We start from the raw sequence: 18,637 nt of genomic DNA on the forward strand, positions 1-18,637 counted from the left end.
ATATTTACTGGCCTTCTGCTTTCCTAAATCCCTGATGAAGACTTTTGCTTAGCTCTCCTCCCGCTTATGAAGTTCGGCATCGATTTCCATTTCTGGGAGAATCAACTCTGCTGGTCCACTCAGAACCCAGCTGAGAGCAGCTACCTGAATGTCAGGCATAATGCTAAAGAGGAAACTTTCTGAAGGACAAATCCAAATTCGTAAAGGGACAGATTTTGACAGTGTGTCATGTATAAGGAGGGGGAGGCTGATGGATCAGGAAAGGTCAGGTGAGGTTCATTTTGGGTACTGCACTCCCCAATGCCAGTGGAATCACTTGGGATTCTTTATCTTCTCCCTACAAGTCTGCTAGGCACGGGCCTGCTGTGCTCTGGAGCCGCCACTTCTCAGCATGGCAGGTAGAGGATTCCGAAGTCAAACAATGGCACAGCTAGATGTTCCACCCTTGGTCCTTGGGGACCTTTGTCCCCTACCCCAAGGACAATTTTCCCCTTGGAGGTTTTGCTCAAGGCCAAATAAAAGAGGCCCATTTGTAAACATCTAGTTCATACAAGGCACTGAACTTGAGCTAGATGGTGATGAAAGAGCGACAAGGCCAAGCATCTAGGTCAGAGCGGTGGCAGGGTAGGGAGGGAAGGCTGAGGGTGGAATTCCTTCATCAGGGATCCTCCTGATGAGCTCAATTCAAAGCCCCAAGGGTCACTCTTTATACTTTCTCTTCTCCAAACATCCAACCCACTAATATGTGCAGGTGACCCTACCTGCAAAATATACCCCCAAATCGGCCATCTCTGTATTTCTCTCCCCTACAGCTGCCCTCATCTCTCACTTGAGTGGCCGCACCAGGTTCTGAACTGTCCCCTCCTTAGGTCCATTCTTGCCCATCTACCATCCTTTGTTCACAAGGTAGCCAGAGGGAGTCTTTTAAAAGGTATGTGGGAGGTCAGAGCACATTCCTCTCTTACCTGGAGACCTCTGGTGGCATCCCACTGCCACTGGATCAAACCCAAACCCAAACCTCTGACGTGGCCTTTGAGGCCTGCCCCATCTGCTCCTGCCTCTTCTCCCGTCTCGCCCTGAGCCCTCTTTGGAGTCTTCTGCTGCCAAGTGCATTCTGCCTACGAACACACAGTTCCCTCCTATTTTCAGATGCCTCCTTCCTTTGAATCGTTCAGGGGTGGGCCCCAATGGTGTGTCCTCCAAGAGGCCGTTCCTGACCACATGATCAAAGCAGCCCCCGGTAACCCTCACTTTCCTGATCTCCACACCACTTACTGCTACCTGCCGTCACTTTGGTGGCAGGGTGCTTTCCTGGGCCTCTCCACGGAGATGCAGGCTCTGCAGGGCAGGCCCTTCTCTGTCTTGCCCCCAGAGGTATCCCTGCAGCCACGGTGTTGGAACCCCACTGGGAGCTTATCAAGCAGTTATTCAATGAATTGGTTCCTTCCAACGAACTCTCAGTGTCTGTGACAACAGGAGCGTCCTGATACAAGTTCCTCAGTCTCCAACTTTCTGAATTCACAACCCGGTCAAGTCCACCTCTGCCATGAAGCCTCCCGGACTCCCCCAGCCCTCATGGCTCTCCTCCTCCTTGGAGCCCTTGCAGCAACGAAAGCCTCCCCCACAACCTTCAGAACTGTCCTGTACCTTCTCTGGCATTCACCCTTTTTCTCCTGTGTACTTGCTAACTTCAAGCCCCTGAGGATGCTTAAGAGAATCTGCATGCTCACTCAAGTTACTGCTTTAAAGAAAAGCAGAACTATCTCCTCCTTATCTTGGCCCAAGGCTTTTCTCCCTGCGTGAATGGATGTTTCTAAAACTTAGCATGGAAAAATCTGGTGAGCTTTTTTGGATTAAACAGAGTGGGAAGAACCAAAGGACCCCCGCTGGCCTGGACGGCCCCTTTGCATGATCACGGCCGCGTGAGGGTGAACGGCCTGGCGGCAGAGTACGGGCTGGATTTCAGCGCCCCTGGGCCCGGGGCACATGCCATTGGGCACTGCCTGGACGACCAAACACAGTGGCCCCGAGAGAGGGGTAAAGGCAAAGAGGGTGGGCAAGAATGCAGGAGGGGGTGCAGGAGGCGAGAGTGAGAAGGCGTTTCTTGGCTGAAGGGGAGCGGGGCCCACCAGGCTGCCTTCAGCAGGCTTCGGAGGCTCTGCCTTTGGGGCCACCAGCCCAGAGGCTGTGGAAGTGGAAGGGGCTGTGGTTGGCGGGGATGAGGGCACAGCAGGCTTTTTGCCTTTCAAGGTTCAGAAGAAAGAGAAGCAGGAGGGAAAGATGGAGAGAACAGAGACGACAGGCCCACTGACCCCCGGAGGAGTCTGGGAACATCTGCTGCACTGGGACGAAGGGGCTCAGGAGAGGGCATGCGAAGGCAGAGGGGAAGAAATGGGAGGGCAGGGAGCGTTGGCGAGCAGAAGCTGATTGAGCCTTGGAAGACTGGGTCCCTGCGGAGGGTGCAGGAACTGCCCTGTGCAGAGTAAGAAGCAAAGCGGTGAGCTCTCTATTTCCTCTGAACCCCCCTTGTGATCTTTCATTCGTTTAATGAATCAGGAGCAATCCTGCTGCCTGCAAATAGCAACTTCCGTCTTCCAGCTGGGACAGACACGTAGCCACCCAGACTTAAGAGCCCACTGTCCTTGGGGCTTCCTGGGTGAGAAAACAGAAAGCAGAGAGAGTAAACCAAAGGAGGTTCTTGAGGGCTGGCTTAAGAGGTGCTGGCGGTGGGGCGAGAGAGGGACAGCCTCAATGATCTATGGGCCAGAGGCTTCCAAACAAAGGTAGAGAGATGACTGGATGGAGAGAAAGGAAGGCCTGCATCTGGGGGAGGTTAGAGATGAGAGGCTGTGTGATGGGGGGAAAGGACACGCTCTAAAAAAACTCTACAGAATCAGCAGCCGTGTGTAGGATTAGCTTTTCAGTTTGAAAGCATAACCTTTCTGTGATTCTTCAAAGCTGCTGGACATGGTCATGCTGGGTCAACCCAGAGACCTTTCTATGACGGCCAACTAATGTGACAATATCCCCATTAGTCCTTTTTTGTCCTTGACCCTTTTTGGTTTCATTAATGCAACACAGAAGGGCGAAGACACGAGTATATGTAGAATAATGAAATTCGAGATTATTGCCATAGACACAAGAGGAGGTCCTGCCCCACTGCCGTCTAGAAGGAACGGGCTCAGGCCTGACTGCATCTGGGTGCTCACGTGGAAAGACCCAACTCTAGAGCGCATCCTCGCCGCGTGCCGTGTGCAGGGAAGCACGTGCTGGAGCCCGGGCCAGGTCAGGATGGGCTCTTCTCACAGCCCAAAAGGATTTGTTTTACTGCTTTCACGGTTTCTTTTTAAACTTCTTAAACACATACGGAAGTAAAGAGACAAGTATGGTGAACCTCCAGCTACCCAGCTTCAACAGCTCTTGACATTTTGTCCACCTTGCTTCACCTACCTCCCCGGCTTCCACTTTTGTTGTTGCTGGCGTATTTAAAGGCACCTTTTAAACATTTTAGACTCCAGCCATGAACACGTCAGCATTTTAAAAGCATAGTTTGAATATCTTTATCATATCAACAAAATGAACGAAAACTGGTCAAGATCATTTAGCTCCCAGTCTATGTTCAATTTTCCCCAATTACCTAAAGAAATGTCATGTTAAAGTTCCTTTGTTTATTTAGGATCAAGACAAATCCTCCCACTGCATCTGCTGATATTTCTAGCAAATCTTTGAAAATCTCTAAGAGTTTCCATCCAGCAGGGGTTTTAAGACTTCAGAAGGCTCCGTGTCCACACATGGAAACACTTCTGCTCTTCCTTCTATGCAAACCCCAGGAAACCAAATCCTAATTCCCTTGCTGGGGGAAGGGAGGGACTGGGATGCTCCCAGGGACAACAAACCTGACTGCTGTGCCCTTGGGGACAGCTCCAGCAGAGAAGCTGAAAACATCTCGTTTGCCCAGAAACGGAGCTTTTCAGCCACCCAAAGGGAGGACCAGCTCAAACCCAACCCAAGCCCCACAGAGAAGGAAACGTTGGGAAAATCGACAGAACTTTCTCCCATCCAGTCCCAGGGGTGCTCCTGGCCTGCAGACTGAAGTTGGTGATCATGTCTGCACTTCCGGGGAAAAGGACGGCGAGCGATTTGATGGGGTTTCATGAACTGGGGGAAGGGACTCCCGGGGGGAGGTCTAGGGACCTCTGAAATGAAGACCCTTTAAAGGTGACCGCCAGTTGGTTGACATGTCAGACAGAAGCATAAGAGGACTGCGTTGTGAACAACTCTTTTTTTTTTTTTTTTTTAAATAAGAGACCTGAAAGCATTTTGCAAAGCAACAAGTGAGACATCTGTGGTGGCAGCTGTCCTTGTGCTCAGCATTGCCTCCTAGTAAGGGCAAGACAGATTTGGGATTTACTATTATTATTAAATGAGCATAATGTTGCAACATATGTTATACTAATCGATTATATAACTTAATAACGGTTTTACAATGTATGATATAATAAAATCTTAAATACACAGGGAACCCAGTTTCCAAAGGACACAAAAGCACTGCTCCCACATGATCTTATTTAACCTTATGAGCAAACCCAAAACAATGTTTTCCTCTTAAAGATGATTGATAATGCTTAACCACAGAGACAGGGGGACATTTAGCACTGCAAGGTACTTGTCGAGGGAAACTGGAAGCATTGGTCCCTAAAACACGAAGGCTTTGAACTTGGAACTTTCCTACCCCCTCCTTCCATTCTGAAGGTCAGGCAGTGGGACTGGTACCTGTAGTTTCTGGGTTGGGGTAGGAACTCTTATCCTCATTTTCATTGGGCTGGAGCTCATCCATGTTGATCTAGGCAGCCAAGGGGAGAAGGAGGAAGACTCCAGTTAGACCTGCTCCACGGTTTTGGAGCTTGGAATAGCCTTGAAGTTGCATTACAGTCGCTGGCTGAGCTATTAACTCAAGACCATATCCTTGTCACTTTGTACATGGCCTCCAAGATGTCAGCAGAAGGCTGGGATTCAGTCATTCTGTCTTCTCATTGTGTTCTCAGGACTCCTGCCACCCCCACTGGCCTTCCTCGTTGAATCTCTTCCCTCCCACCCTCCTTTTCATGGAGGTCTAGCCTGGGGAGGCTGGGCCCTCCCCCTCCCACAGGGACCCTCACAGCTCCTGGGAGGAGATGGCTCCACACCTTGGTGGTGGGTGGGGACTCTCCATCAGTTGTAATGGACTTCAGCTCAATTTTCTCCTCTTTGGCCTCCTCCACGGCTGGCTTCTCCACCACCTCTTGTTTCTTCTCGGGGCTGGCAGTCCTGGCCGGTCAGCAGGAGAAAGAAAAAATGCATGTTTACTGAGTGATAGGGATCAGAGTAGAAGAGAGCTCCCTGGCGGTCTGGTGGTGGCCAGTGGGAGCAGATTCTTTTGGTCTACATCCACCTCCCTTTATAGGGCCCACTACTTGTGCAGCTCATTCACAAATGCTATTGTCCTGTCCCTCAGGCACTTGGACAAATCTGGTGCTGGTTGGCCCTCATTTGGCCTCTCCCAGCTTCTCAGCTGTTCTAGTCTAAATCAAAGAAAGGTTGGGGATCCTATTTAGCATTGACTCCTGGAGGACCTCAGGTCAATGTCCAGCAGATGCACGGCCTATGACAGTCCCACATAGACAACAATGGGATACACTGTCTTGCCTTCTAACACTGGAAATGAGCTGCCAAACAGTGAGGGGAAACACTCTTAAAGCTGGAATTGCATTTCCTTTCTGAGTCGCTGCTTTTCTCCTTACCCCACCCTTCATTGCCACCATCGATCATGCCTTCTCCTCTCAGAAGAAATCCTCCTCCCCAACTTCCCAGGCAGACAGGAAAATACAACCCCTTTGCAGACATTATACTCCACGATGGAGCAAGGGCCCAGGAATTTGGAGAGAGGCCCGGCTTACTGTAGGAAGTCCCAAACCCAGTGCCCTTCTAGGAGGGATGGCCAGCAGAGGGATGGCCAGGGCCCGAGGCTCTCTTTATCAGCGATGGGAATGGCTTTCCAGAACTGGGCCCTGGGACCCTCGGCCTGGTAAGCTTAGAGGGTTACCTGGCCAGCTTCTTCCTCTCTTTCTCTTCCTCCTCCTCCTTCTGGGCAGACGTGAGGCTCTCAGCATCAGCCAAGTTGTCCACGGCAATGGCCAAGAACACATTCAGTAGGATATCTGTTTGTGTCCATTCTTAAAGAAAATGACCCTTGGCCTTGGGGTATGTGGTGGATAAGGGGGGGCAGGGAGGGTGCGAGGCATGCAGGGGTCCAGTTCCCAGCGGGAGAGCTCGGCAGTGACTCACTTCAAGGGGTCCAGTGCTCACCAGTGTCCCTCCTCCTTTCCCATCCCTCCCCTGGGGGTTTTCTCAGGGTTTGAAACCAAGCTGCTGGCTGGCTTGGGGGTCATGTGGGGCAGCCAGCCCTGCCTTGCTCTTTAATTGCTCGGTTTCATTATTGGGCTCCCCACTGAGATGACTGGCTGTCACTGACATTACAAACAGCACTGTGTCCAGCAGAAGGGTTTCACTTAAGAGTAGTTCATTATAACTTGGCACCGAGGAGGCAGTCTGGTGTCTCTGCCAACTCTTAATGCGCGCCCACACGCACAAAGGCCCTTGGAGGGCCTGGCTGGAGCTGGCCAACACTTGGGAGTTCCTGGTGGAACAGGTCTCTTTGCCCTTCTCTTCCCTTCTGCCCACCTGGAACTGAAACGCCGTGATCAGAGAACTGCAGAATTGAAGAAAGCAGAGCTGAAAGGGGTCTCGAAGTTCGTCGAGTCTGACCTCCACCCCTGGGTCCCCAGACATTGACACAGTTTCACATACAGGGAAACCAAAATCCAGGGAGGGGAAGGGTTTGTCCAAGCATACTTCCGAATATTGGACCATGGGCCCAGCCCCGAGGTAGGGGCTCTGAGCCCATTAGACCCCGCGAGGTAGATATTATTATTCTGTTACCCCATCACCAAGGGCTAAGGTAGAGAAACATTCATTTGCCCGAGATCACCCAGCTGGTATGATGCGAAGCTGTCTTTTGGTTTCAATGTCCATGGTTTTTGTACTACATTAAGCTGGGACTTAAACCTACTACCTAAGAGTCTTGGGCCAGAGCTGTTTCTACTTGAAAACTCAGCCTCTGGAGACAGCCCACACGGGACCGGGGACGATCTGCTGGGTCTGCTGGTGAATCCTGAAGTCCCAGGGAGCAGCTTCGTAGGGAAGGGATCTAGATGGACAGGCAGGGAGGAGAGACAAAGGCCATTTCAATGACTAGATGGCCTTAACTGAGCAGCCCACCTCAGTGGAGATGCCACAGCCTTGGGGAGCCAGAGGCGCCCACCATGGCCTAGGTGAAGGGCCACATACGGTCAAAGGCCAGGGACTCTCGGTCACCCAGACTTAAAAGTTGAGTGCACCCCCGGGAGGCATGCAGCTTCATGGCCCGAGCCAGCTCGGGAAGATGAATTTACCTTCTCACCCATGCGGAAGCTCTGGGCTTCCCCCACATCCACCTCCTCGGCTAAAGTGGCCCTGGCTGCTGTTCTCCCCCAGAACACATCTCTCTCCTCGCTGGCCCCGGGACCCCCGGGATGGGCAACCCCAGTTTTCAGCTCTGAGTCGGGACCTGTTGGGTCCACCTATTTGGGAGGGTGGGGCAGCCAGGGGTGGGGAGTCAGTAGCAAAGGATACAATTTCCACAGATGAAGAGGATGATGAAGTAAATACAGACTAACATCCCTGGAAAAGAGGGGCCGCCATAAGCCATGATCCCATCATACATCACCGAATTCCAGTCCTCCCCGGTCAGGATCTGAATGACACATTCCCGCCAATAAGGGACACAGCGTTAGACCAACAGCAAACCCCAAAACTCCCCTGCCCTGCCCCACTATGTTAACAAACATGTCCAAGGTCTCTTTTCTACACACTTCCCTCCTCCTGGCCCCAACTCTCCTCCCCAGGGGCTCTGAGCTCTTTGACTCTGGTGCGACCACCTTAGGAATGTTATCTGAAGTGGGATGGAAAGGGATTTCTGGCCAACACGTCTCCTACTATGCACCACGGAGCGCATGAAATGACCACTGCCAGCCATTCCTTAGGATGGGGCATCAAGGGCCCCTTAACAAACGTGAATACGTTCATCGAGAGAAGAATATGCTCCCCTGGGTTTCCCCAAACAGTAGTCATTTAGGTTCCATCTTCAAGAGTTTTGCCACATCCGTATATTATTCATTTCTATCTGTAAATCACTCTGCCTTTAAGTGGGTGCTCCTTACCTAGTATGTGCCTTTTCTTAAAAATATCCATGAAATCACAAAGGTGATGGGCTAGTTATATGAATATTTTTTCCTTGGGACAAGAGCGGTGAGTAGGAAAGATGGCACTCCATCACCCTCCCATTCTCCCCACAAGAACAATTCTGCTGGCCTTGGCTTATATTTACGCTCCATGTCAGGGTTCATTTGAATAAAGGGTTCCATGGCTAAGAAAGAGGTTTTAAATAGCTCAATTTGATTTTTTCCCCAATGGTCCATCCAACTGTAGGACTCCACGGGGATGGGGGAAACAATAGAAAGAACTCAAGGCTCCTGGGTGTGGGCTCTCCATGGCTGATCTAGGCTGGCTTTGGCTGCTCAGGGTAAAGGTGACGTTTCCCATCACCTTTCCAAGGCTCCTTCCTCCTTCTTCCCACCCAGCCACCCCCTCCCTCTGGTCAAAACCACAGCAGAGAAGAGCCCGTACCTGAAACACAGTGAGGAGGGACTGGGGAAAGTTATCAAATGTGCTCCTCCGCGTCTGCATCTCGTCAAAGTTGAACTTTCCTCCAAAGAGCTGCATCCCCAGGAGGGAGAAGATGATGATGAAGAGGAAGAGGAGGAGCAGCAGGGAGGCGATGGAGCGCACTGAGTTCAGCAGGGACGCCACCAGGTTGCTCAAGGAGTTCCAGTACCTGAGGATCGACACAGACGGCGTCAGCACCCGTTTCCCCCACGGTCCTCAGCATCCACTCGTCATGCACCGCCCCCCGGAGATGCTGAGCTCTTAGGTCCCTCCTTGGTTTCCTCTGTCCTTGGGTGTGCATGGTGTGTGGTGGTGGTGCAAGTTAGTGTGAAACTAGTTAACCCGAGGTCCTGGGAGCCGAGCGGGAAGGGCGAGGGCACCCGGCGGTCAGCAGCCCGAGTCCCCACCCAGCTCTGCCAACTGCAGCTCTGCGCGCCTTTCGACAGGGCACGTCTCTTCTTTCTCTCCCCCGCTGAAAAACGGAGTGAAAGGAGAAGGTACTTTATGAGGTGGCCGGGAGGATCCCACAGGCGTAGCCAGAAGAAGCCCTCGGCACAGGGCCTGGCACTCAGTGACACCCGTTAGGAATTACCGCCGTCACAATCGGTCTTTAAACAGAAAACCACATTTGTTGTTGTAGCAAGAGCGCCAGAGCCCGCCCGCCGGGCTGCAGCGCACACGGGTAAGGCTTAGGGACCCTGACCTAAGAACTGCTTTAACAGCCCGGAAATGCACAACCACCAAAACACCTCTCCTCTGGAGAGGCTCGTTCAGGAGCTCTCATTTGGGGCCCAGAACCCAGTATTTTTAAGAAGTGCCCCAGAGGCTTCTTGTAACCGGGAAATTTGGTGGATTCCAGCAAACCCATCACACCCACTGCAACAGCTCCCAGTGCGTGTGTCCGAGAGTGGGGTGGCGAGCCCTGCCCTGACTAGGCTTCGGTGGGGGGGGAGTCTTTTGGAGAAGGGGTCCCCACTCAGGGTCCACGGCCCTCTCTTCATGGTTAATCCAGAGGCCCTTTATTATATGCCGAGGAAAATCCCTTTCCCTTGAAAAAATGGGAGGGGGAATCTGCTGAAGGCCATGGGGAGCAGCGTGGGGCCCTGTGAAATGGTCAGTTTAGGGTAAGGATGTGCGCTGTAACAAAAGGGACACAGCCTCTCATCGGAGCAAGCGAAGAGGAGAAAAACTGCATTTCCCTGCCGCTCCACCCGAGGCCTGCCTGCCTCCCAGGTCAGTAGCCAGGTGACCCCACTTCCGATATCCCCAGCTTCTGATATCCCTAAGACAGCCACACGGCCGATGGTTTCTGCTGTGTAAGTGAGAGACGCTGACAACCCCCACGGCAGCTGCGCGCCAGCCCCCCACCTGGGCACCTCCCTCCAGAGAACCGTTCCATATTAAGAGACAGAAGCAGATGGGCCAGCAGCCTGGAGGGAAAACGAACGTCTTCCCAACCTGGGGTGCTTTGCAAACTCAGCCTCTCCCTACCCCTGTGTCGCCTCTAGCCACTCCCCCTGCTCCGTTGGCAGAATATTAATATACATTTATTTGCATCTGTTCTATAAAGGCTCTTAAGAGTTTTTCAAGGGGGACAGTCTTGTCTCACCAAATAGTCTCCAGGGTAGAGATCAGAAATTTTTTATTCCTTCATCCTTCCCTACTTTGTGCTTAAAGAAATCCTATACAACGGGGTCTGTGTTTTGAGCGGACTGCTGTCTGACAAGCTAGAGGGTGTAGTAATTGTTCTGCTTAAAATAAGAAGTAAGGAGACCTTTCGAGGGGCCCAACAGCCCCCTCTTACATAGAAAGCAGGGTTCCCAAACCTGCCTGCTGATCAAAGCCAGCTGAGGAGGTTTATTATTTTCTAAATACCGATTCCCAGACCCCACCCTGGAGCCATGAAATCGTAATTTCTAGTGCTAGGGCTCAGGTAATCCTTAGACAGCCAGCCCAGTGGTTGTCAGGAAACTGGCATTTAGGAAGTGATGGCTTTAGAGTGTAGTTGTATTTATACATATTTATATATATTTAGAGTAGAATTTCTGGCTGTATCATGGGGGAGAGTGTTTGCATATAGATTGGGCCACAGAGCCCCCTAGAGATTCTCTGTGTGCTCAACTGTCATGGAATATTCTGGAAAATTCTTAATGGTCATGGAAGATTAGACATTTAATTTTCATGAGGCATTTGGATATGAGGGAAATAAATCAGGTTTATAGCTGAGGTCGACAGGCATGGGGACCTAAGGGACCCCAGACTCTTGAGAGGAAGTTTAACAAAGTGGACCAGAGCAGGGGGCAGAGAGGGCAGGTAAGGTAGGAGGGACATTTCTCGACCAAGGAGCCCCCCTGACGGTTCTAGGAAAGAGCAGCCTGTTGTAGAGAAGCACGTGGAGTCATCCAGAAGAAGAGAACTCTGCTGGAAAGCTCGGATGTGAAACATGGCGCACGTGGATAATCTAGAGGGGTTGGCGGTGGAGTGGGCACGAGCGGCAGCGCTCCAAGGGCCAGCCATGGGACAGAGCATTTGATTAAAAGGGAGACCCTTTCCTCAGGCCCGCCCTGTGACTTCTGCCTCCACTTCCCTCAGGGATATCCTGGGAGAGTCTGGACTCTCTTAGTCAAGCATTGGGGGTTCACAACTTTAAGGCTTGTGAAGTGACAGAACCCCTGATCTCCCCACTCGAACATTTTAGTGAAAAGCCACTGCGGGTCTGGCCCAGGCCCAAATCCCTGCGGTCACCCTTCTCCTCTGTTTCTCCCTCATACCCCACATCAGCATGTCCTGCATTGCCACCTTCAAAATAAGTCCCGAGTGGGGCCACTTCCTCCACCTCTATCACCTAGTTCAAGTCCCGCCTGGATTCTGCCAGGCGCCCTGCGTGGACCCCTGCTCCCTTCAGCAGCTCTCCACACAGCGGCCTGTTAAAATGTCTCGCGGAGCCTCTATGCTGCCGGAAGCCCTCTGACCCGGCGCCGCCGCCTCGCCCCCTCAGCTGCGCCCCTCTCACCTCCCTCATTCACTCCAGCCCCAAGCACCTCCTCAGTGATCTCCACCTTCCCAGCACCCCTGCCTGGCTCCTCGCGGGCCTCCCACCCGCGGGCTCGCCCCCCACTCGCGTGGCTCCTGCCCCTCCGCCAGGGCTCTGAAAGCCTGTATATGGCTAGTCCCCACCGGACACGTAGCTCTCTTTGCTTATTTTCTGTTCCCCCCACCATAATGTAAGGCCTGCGAGAGCGGGGGCTTCCTTGGGGTCTGTTTGCTGTTAAATCCTCGGTGCTTAGAATGGATGGGTGTTTCGGTAGATGATGATTGAATCTTATTATAAATCCAATACGGTTATACCTCCTGGAGGGAGAGGCCAGGGGGCTGGGGGGGTGGCTCCCCAGATGATTTTTGTGTGAATGTGCTCGTGAGTGTAAGAGAGTGTGTGAGTTTGAGTGTATGTGCGAGGGTAGTGGGAGCAAGGATGGGTGGCAGCGCGACCTGTCACGCACGAATGATGTCAAACATACTTAGCCACACAGTGGGCCATCACACCTATTCCTGAAGCCCCCGTCATCCACAGGTAGAGTTTCTAAGAGTTCCACCTTCAAATATTTTGTTCCATTGCCAGACTACATGGCAAAAGAGTGTGTATCAGTTTGTCCTAAGAAATGAGCGTTGCTATGGTTTTGAGACCTGCGGGGTAGGGTTTCCAGAAGACTGCTGGTTCCCTGTTGCCTCCCTTGGGGAAGCCCTCCCATTGCAGTGGCCCCAGGTCGGAGGGCCTGAGCCAGCCTTTGTACAAGAGAGGAAGTGCAGCCAGCAGCGCGGGCACCAGCCCACCCTGCACGCGGAAGGCCTCTGGGCTGAGAAGATACTGCTCGGGGGAGCAGCCGACCCTGGTTGTTTGGGCTGGTTCCCTTCAGCCCACTGTGGCTTCCCCCCAACACGGGCGAGGGCAGCGCGGCCCCGAGGTTGACCGGCCACCCCGACTTCCTGCTCCTTGCAGCAGGATAAAGGAGCAGGGCTGGCACCAGTGGGCTGGCAGCAGGAAGGGTTCCCAGCTTGCTCAACAGCAGGCTGCTCGTCCCTAATGGGCAGGGGCTGGAGATGCTTTCCATTCTCTCTGGAAGGCACCAGGGCTGCTGAAATCGTGTTGGAGCAGAGGACTCGCCCGGGCTCAGGGGAGGAGGGTTGGCTGGCGGAGCCTGCCGCGTCTTGGCTGAGCTGCGCGGGGGCTTCCTTCTAAGCCACAGAGCTGAGTTTTGCAGGTGCCCAGCTCACGCGCGGCCCCTGAAGGGAAGTGGCCGGCTCACCTGCACATGCGGGACCCTCCCTTCACGTCCGTCTGATTCTCCATGGTGAGATTGCTGTTGCCTGAGGACAGGAGGACGGCCTTCTGTCCCAGCACCACCCTCCTTTTAAGAACGATTAGCTGGTGGGAGGCTAGAGGGATTGAGGGCACATTGGCAATCGACGGAGGCTTTTACCCCCATTGATTGAAAATATGAAACCCACGCACACCAGAAAGGACAGAGCTTTGGAGACGAGTGAGCAGCAGCAGAACCCAACGCTTTATGTCCTTCAGTCGTGGACCTCGTGGAGAAGCAGGAAAAAGCCAGGCAGGTGTCCTCTCTCCAGCCTACAGCGCACGAGCGCCCACATACTGAAAGGCCGCATCGAGGACCGGGGCCAGCAGCCGTGGAAGCCGCTCGCGCCCAGCTTCAGAGCCTCAGTTCCCCATCCTCAAGACTCCCCCTGCCCCACACAATCTTGGGGTCGACTTTCTCTTTTCAGCTCTCCTGGGGAGTCCAGTCTTTCTCTCCAGAGGGTGTGTCTTGGAGCAGCCTGATCTGGGCCAGCCTGGCCCCTTGTTTTCTCTTTAAGAGTATTGTTATTCATTTGACAGCTTTTTATGGGTCATTTTTCTTGGCTGTTGTCACAAAAAATTCTCTCCTAGCCTTTTCTCCTCTTCCTTTAAATTCTTTCTTGCCTACCACTGCTGCAATTAAAAAAACAAACAAAACCATTTCCGTCTGCCCCTCGTGGTTCAGATTACCATCTGTCAGGGGGCACTTTGATTTCCATTCCCGTTTTCCCTTCTATAAGCCTGTCCCAGGGTTTGGGGCTCTGAGGAATACTTCTCCCTCTTTTAAAATATCAAGTGACCTAAGCCTTCCTTGAACTGGAACTTTCATCCTGTCACCTCTTTGCTTCAAATAGCTCAAGGCTGGGGCCTTTACATTCTGGGTAGAGAGAAAGACACTGAGCTGGCTATAAATATATGAAGTCTTTTCAAATAACAGGGCCAGCAGCTTTTGGGTGCTTAATAAATGCTCCATCCTCCTTCCTCTGTCCCACAGAGGGTCATAACTAAATTTATACCTGTCCCAACTGTTCTCATACCGAGAGACAAAAAACCCACAGGATTCCTCTCAGTTTTGGAGGCAGGGGTCTATTGTTGGCAGAGTATTTATAAAGCCAGTTCAAACACGTGCGTGGTGTGGGGCGTCTGTATTCCATCCCCAAGGGCCTGGGAGGGAGGTGAGGAGGAACGAGCGTGCTGCAGGGGAGCCCGGGGGGCAGGCAGAATTCGTTGGTTCGGTGAGGACGCTCCGCTTTGCCCTGGCTCTCCTGAGCCGACCACAGGGACGCAGGCCCGGGTGTCCACGGCCTGAGCTTCAGGAGGGGTCCCTGAGATACAATGCAGATGGAGGTTTGCGGGGCAGGAGGCTGAACGCGGCATATGCCGGGCTGGGAGGAAGCGAACAGAAGGTTCTGGACTCTCTGGGTCAGGGTCCACGGCAGCCTGGGGCTCGAGGCCCAGTCTAATCAAGTTCTGCTGCTGCTGGTAACTGCCCCTCCATTCTAGCAGGGCTGGGTATTTCACTGTAGAGTCCAGCCCTGCCTGGGACTAACATGTTCAAGGATCTGGTCTCCCTGTTTGCATTAGAGGCCTTGGTCCCACTGAGAGCAGAAACCACATGGGGAATGGGACCTGGTCAAGCTGGCAAGGAAGTAGGAGGGAGCTCCTTGGTGCTTCTGGGCCACGAGCTGCTCATGAGTTGGCCCCAACAACCATGGATATACCATGGTTAGGGAGGGAGCAAATTCAAGTCGCTCTTACCTGTTTGTTCTGAAATCCCCAGTAGGAGATACTGGCCAGTCACCATCCCACCTATCCTTCAGGCTGACAGCCAGCACGCAGGGTCTGGAGTCTCAACTGCATAATCCAGGGACCCTGGCCTGGGAACTGGGCAGATGCCAGATATGCCCTTACTGAGCTCAGGACCTCCACAGGCTCCCGAGAAGAGTGGAGACTAGAGGGTGGAGGGGTGTGAAGGGAAATGTGGGGATGGACCTGAGGCCCGTGGTCAGACTCTGGAAATGGAGTCAGAGCTGGAGGATAGGTTTCACGGAGCCCCCTATGGTATCATGGGTCGCCACTGTCTGTGCCTGGGAAGGGAACGTCACAGGAGAAGCAGTAGGGAAAAGAAAGAGGGCTCAAAGGTCTAAGAGGGAAAATGGTGACGCTGGAGGGATTCTGGTGCATTTAAAAAGCCACTATATAAAAAATCAGATGCAATTAGTAACTTGGACTCATATTCAGATATAATCTCCTGGAAACCCTTCTTCCTCCCCACAGAATGATACCTCAGACCAGGCCGACAAAGTATACAAACCAGCCTTTGCATCTTGGCCACACCTGGGGCCCCATATAGCCTTAAAGCAGGAGAAAGAACCCAATCCGTCCTGCAGCTGGAAGGCCCACAGCCATGGGTCATTTCCTCAAAGATGACATATTTGGCCATGTGCATGCCTCCCTCTTCTCACCGAGGCAGGGATCTTGTCTTCCTTCTTTGTAATAGAGTCACAGCACTATAAACTCTCAGTAATAATCTGACTTACAGTCCACTGCAGGGTTCCCAGGTTGTTTTTCTTATGAGACATATCAGACAGATGACATTTCCATACACAATGCACTCCCTTAGGCTCTTCCTGATTTTGACAAAGCACAAAAAATATAATGGGGTACCTAAGCACACTAATAACTCCCTTTCATTGTGCTGATACACCAGAGACTTCTGCTCCCTTCAGGCAACATGGATGAGTTGTGAGTCCACTCTGTCCTTCTCATCCATTCATAAAAGCATTTGGGCACGCAAGTGACCAAGAGTTATGGCATTACCAGGACAATCCTGAATTTATTTGTTTGAAAAGTAAATTACTTACAAACATTGGTATTTTAGCTCTTGACAATAACAAATTACTTGCTACCCACTACAACTGCTCTGGACACACGGATGTGTCATGACATCATGGTTGAGAACCATTGGTTTCGCTCAGTATTCCCAACCCTTGCACCATGGGTGGTGGGGGAGGGGCACCTTGGAATTCCTGGAAAGGATCCATGAATCCCTGTGGACACCAAGCATTGCTTGTAGACTAGATAAACAGCCTTTCTTACTGTACATGATCACTGCCCAAAAGTACACAGATGTGTAGGAATTAATGAAATTCAAGTTCATTTAAAAGCTTTGCTGAGTTTATAGTATTTCTTTATAACTATGTATTTTCTCAGTCAAGAACTACCAAAAGTACAATCTCAGTATGCTTAGGGACTAGGGCATCAAGAAAAGAATGGAGAAGTGAGAATTAAGTTTTCCAATTATATATGAAGGGCCATGTTTTAAGACAAGAAAGTGGACAAAGGACAGCAGCAAGAAATCAGGTCAGTTAGCTAAATTAAATAAAATATGGATATGATTCCAATGTTTCTCAAACTGAGGTCATTGGACCACCCACATGGAATTCTCCAGAGGTTGTTGGCTCAAATTTTTAGAGGTGAGGCCGTTAATGAGTTCCCACAATGATCTCAGAGTTAAGTTTGAGAGCCTTAGTATCACTGGATCAGTGTACATTCTAAAAATTGTTTCTTTGACACATGAGTCAAGAGACATTTTTGGACTCGGGTGGTTAGACATTGTAAAGTATTCTCCAAGATATTTTAAAAGAAGGGGGAAGAAATATACTTGTGTGGCTGGCAGTACCATGTACAGATGAACCATCTCAAAGCTCAGCTGAAGGCAACACGATGGCCCCTCCCAGCCCATATTTTAAGCACTTTTTTTTCACTGGCATGTATTGCATTTACAAGTCTGGGGCTTGGAGACAAGTTAGACGAAACATGGGATTTCCTGGCAGTCTCTTTGTTGTTTTCTAAAAGCTCCTAGAGGGATTAGAGACTAGAAAACAGGAAGATGATGGCCTTTGCTAAAGTAACTTCCAATTAGATAATGAAATTATTCTGTTTATAGACTTTGTAGAGATCTGAAAATACCACTAATCCTTCTCATGGGGAGACTATCTGAAGCTCTCTGATAAAGATAGATTAAAAAAGGTTTCTTGGCAATAATTTTATAGTAGAAATAGATAAATTGGTGAATAAAAATAGAACAAATGTAAAATCTCGTCAAGATGCTATGGACAATATCTAGGAACAGGATTTTTTTTCTATAAGAAACTTAAAAAAGCAACCCAAACCCAAAACACATGGGCTTTTGAGAATTATTTAAGAGGCCTTGAAAACTCCAAGTTAAAAATAGCTTTTACCAGTAGCAAGTAGAATCCGCAATTATCTAACCACAAGAATCAGTCTGTAAAAACCCTTCAAGTCCTGTTTCAGGCACCCAAGACAGTAAGATAGTTTAGTCCATCAACTAACACCAGCTCATTCTGGCGGTTGGAGCACAGACCTTGAAGTCAGACACACCTGCCTTTTAATCCCAGCATGACCTCTGACTAGTTGTGTGACCTTGCGCAAGCGACTTCCTTCTCTAAGCCTCAATTTTCTAATCTGCAAAATGAACAATATTACTAGTACTGGACCTCCATCCCCATTATACGTAATTGTGAACATCAGCCAAGCTGGTGCCTGGAAAAGCCTTCCAATCAACTATCTGGTACAGAGTAGGTACAGGTGCATGTGAACAACTCTTGTTACTAAGATTTCTGCTGCTTTTAGTATAAACCAAGGATTTTCTTTTGGGGGGGGCGGTTTGATGCTCACTAGGGCTAAACTTGTGGATTTTAAATTACGTGCTTCGTTCAAGTCCCTCCTCTGATATTAAACTCTTCCCAGGGACTTTCTCCTGTTCCCAATTCCCAATTTCCCATGGCAGGTACTTTTTTTCCACCCACTTTGCCAACTGATTATATTATTTTTTCCATTTTCCTTTAATTGTTTCATGAGCACAAACTCCAGCTCCACAGCCAGACTGTCAAATTCTCCTGGGCCCAGTTCATGCCAAGCCCTATTTTCTGTCTTTCGGAGTTTGTTACATAGTTTATACATGGTGAATAAATAAATAGAAGTAAGAGAGAGTGTCCATATGTAGATCACTATTGGCTCTTTCTCCTTCCTCCTCCTCCAAATAATGATGATGATGATGATGATGAAAGCTCCTGGTTGAGAGCTTCCTGTGTCTCTGCAATGAACTGAACATGTAAAAAATACCTTGTCTCACTCAATCCTTGGCAACTCCATCTGCACATGTGTGCACTGGGTGGTGCTCAAAGAATTGTGAAGTGAAGAGCAATATCTAGGATGCTTTCCAGGCCCCTAATGACTCATGCAGGCAAGTTCAGAAGAATGTTCTGAGCAGTATGTAGTTAGCTACAGGTCCTTGACCAAGATGCCAATCCCTTACCTCCTTTTACCTCCTGACACAGTACAACTGATGGTTTCAATACTCCTTGTCATCAAATTGGGCTCCCAAAGCAGGGGTCCTTAGGGGGAAGCGGCTGTTCCTCTGGGAGGCATGGGGTTTGAGAAAATTCCCCTCCA

General features: G+C 50.8%; 1 protein-coding gene across 1 annotated transcript in view; it reads right to left on the bottom strand.

The window, feature by feature from the left end:
* Positions 1-18,637, bottom strand: part of CACNA1C (calcium voltage-gated channel subunit alpha1 C) — a 628,569-nt gene that overhangs the window by 97,518 nt on the left and 512,414 nt on the right. Inside the window, exons 14-18 of the mRNA XM_058282508.2 lie at positions 8,764-8,971; positions 7,711-7,831; positions 6,083-6,197; positions 5,187-5,307; positions 4,774-4,843 (exon numbers count right to left, since the gene is read on the bottom strand). Of these exons, the coding sequence (XP_058138491.1) occupies positions 4,774-4,843; positions 5,187-5,307; positions 6,083-6,197; positions 7,711-7,831; positions 8,764-8,971 (635 nt within the window). The remainder of the gene's footprint in view (positions 1-4,773; positions 4,844-5,186; positions 5,308-6,082; positions 6,198-7,710; positions 7,832-8,763; positions 8,972-18,637) is intronic.

Source organism: Dasypus novemcinctus, chromosome 20 (assembly GCF_030445035.2).
Source record: "Dasypus novemcinctus isolate mDasNov1 chromosome 20, mDasNov1.1.hap2, whole genome shotgun sequence".
Lineage (NCBI taxonomy): Eukaryota > Metazoa > Chordata > Mammalia > Cingulata > Dasypodidae > Dasypus > Dasypus novemcinctus.